The sequence below is a fragment of the Clinocottus analis genome, unplaced genomic scaffold, assembly GCF_023055335.1.
Source record: "Clinocottus analis isolate CAN_PGR_092001 unplaced genomic scaffold, fCliAna1.0.p SCAF_27, whole genome shotgun sequence".
NCBI lineage: Eukaryota > Metazoa > Chordata > Actinopteri > Perciformes > Cottidae > Clinocottus > Clinocottus analis.
In genome coordinates this window covers 3,947,011-3,947,805 of record NW_027176009.1, presented here as the reverse complement: position 1 = coordinate 3,947,805, position 795 = coordinate 3,947,011, and the positions used below count along the sequence as shown (strand labels likewise).

The 795-nt window shown below is 46.0% G+C and overlaps 1 protein-coding gene across 1 annotated transcript in view; it reads right to left on the bottom strand.

Annotated features, from left to right (window-relative positions):
* Positions 1-795, bottom strand: part of pkd1a (polycystic kidney disease 1a) — a 54,398-nt gene that overhangs the window by 3,556 nt on the left and 50,047 nt on the right. Inside the window, exon 55 of the mRNA XM_068592322.1 lies at positions 198-524. Coding sequence (XP_068448423.1) covers positions 198-524 — 327 coding nt within the window. The remainder of the gene's footprint in view (positions 1-197; positions 525-795) is intronic.

Here is a 795-nt window from a genome sequence, read left to right as displayed (position 1 = left end):
CTAAGAAGAGGAAAAAAAAGAGCAGCAGAAGGGTTTAGGGGAGTTTAAGTGTGAGGATTGATGTACATCTTTCTAAATAGTACAAGACATAGTCACGAATGAACTACTATTTATCTTTTCACATTTTGTCCCTGTAAAATCTCAAAAATCTTTATGGAAATAGGTCAAAGTAACAGCTGTAGAAACAGGAAGCGTACCTCCTTGGCCCTGCTGAGTCCCATCCACATTTTGAGCCGTCTGAGAAACAACTCGACCATCTCGTAATCCTGGAGATCCACAGCCGGGCGGTACAGCTCTGCTCGCGCACGCCGGTAGTTCCTCAGTAGAACAGAGGTGACCAACCACAGCAACACGAGCCGCAGAACAGCGAAGCTCGCGTGGAAAACCAAAGCAAAGAGCGTGCTCGAGGGACCCGTAACTGCCCAGCTCGGACGCCATGACAGCAGGCCCCGTCCGTCAGCACCCAACAAAGACCGGCAGGCGGCGCTCACACTTCCGTAGCCGTCGTATACTGAGTGGAAGAGCTGAAACAGAGAAGACAGATGACGGAAAAGTTAAAAACAGTGGATCCATCACAGTACTTTACATAATCTCATAATACATTGTCCTATTGTTCTCTTTCAGTGTACACTCTGAGGCTGCTATGATAGTTGTTCCAACACTATAGATGAAGATGTGTCGTACAGTTTGTGCTGCAGTGAAGGTTTAGTGTAGATTCTGTGTATTGTCATCGTAAAAGAAGTGTAGGTCGTGAAGTGTTTCTGAAGAGAACAAAAATGACCATGAATGAAAGGT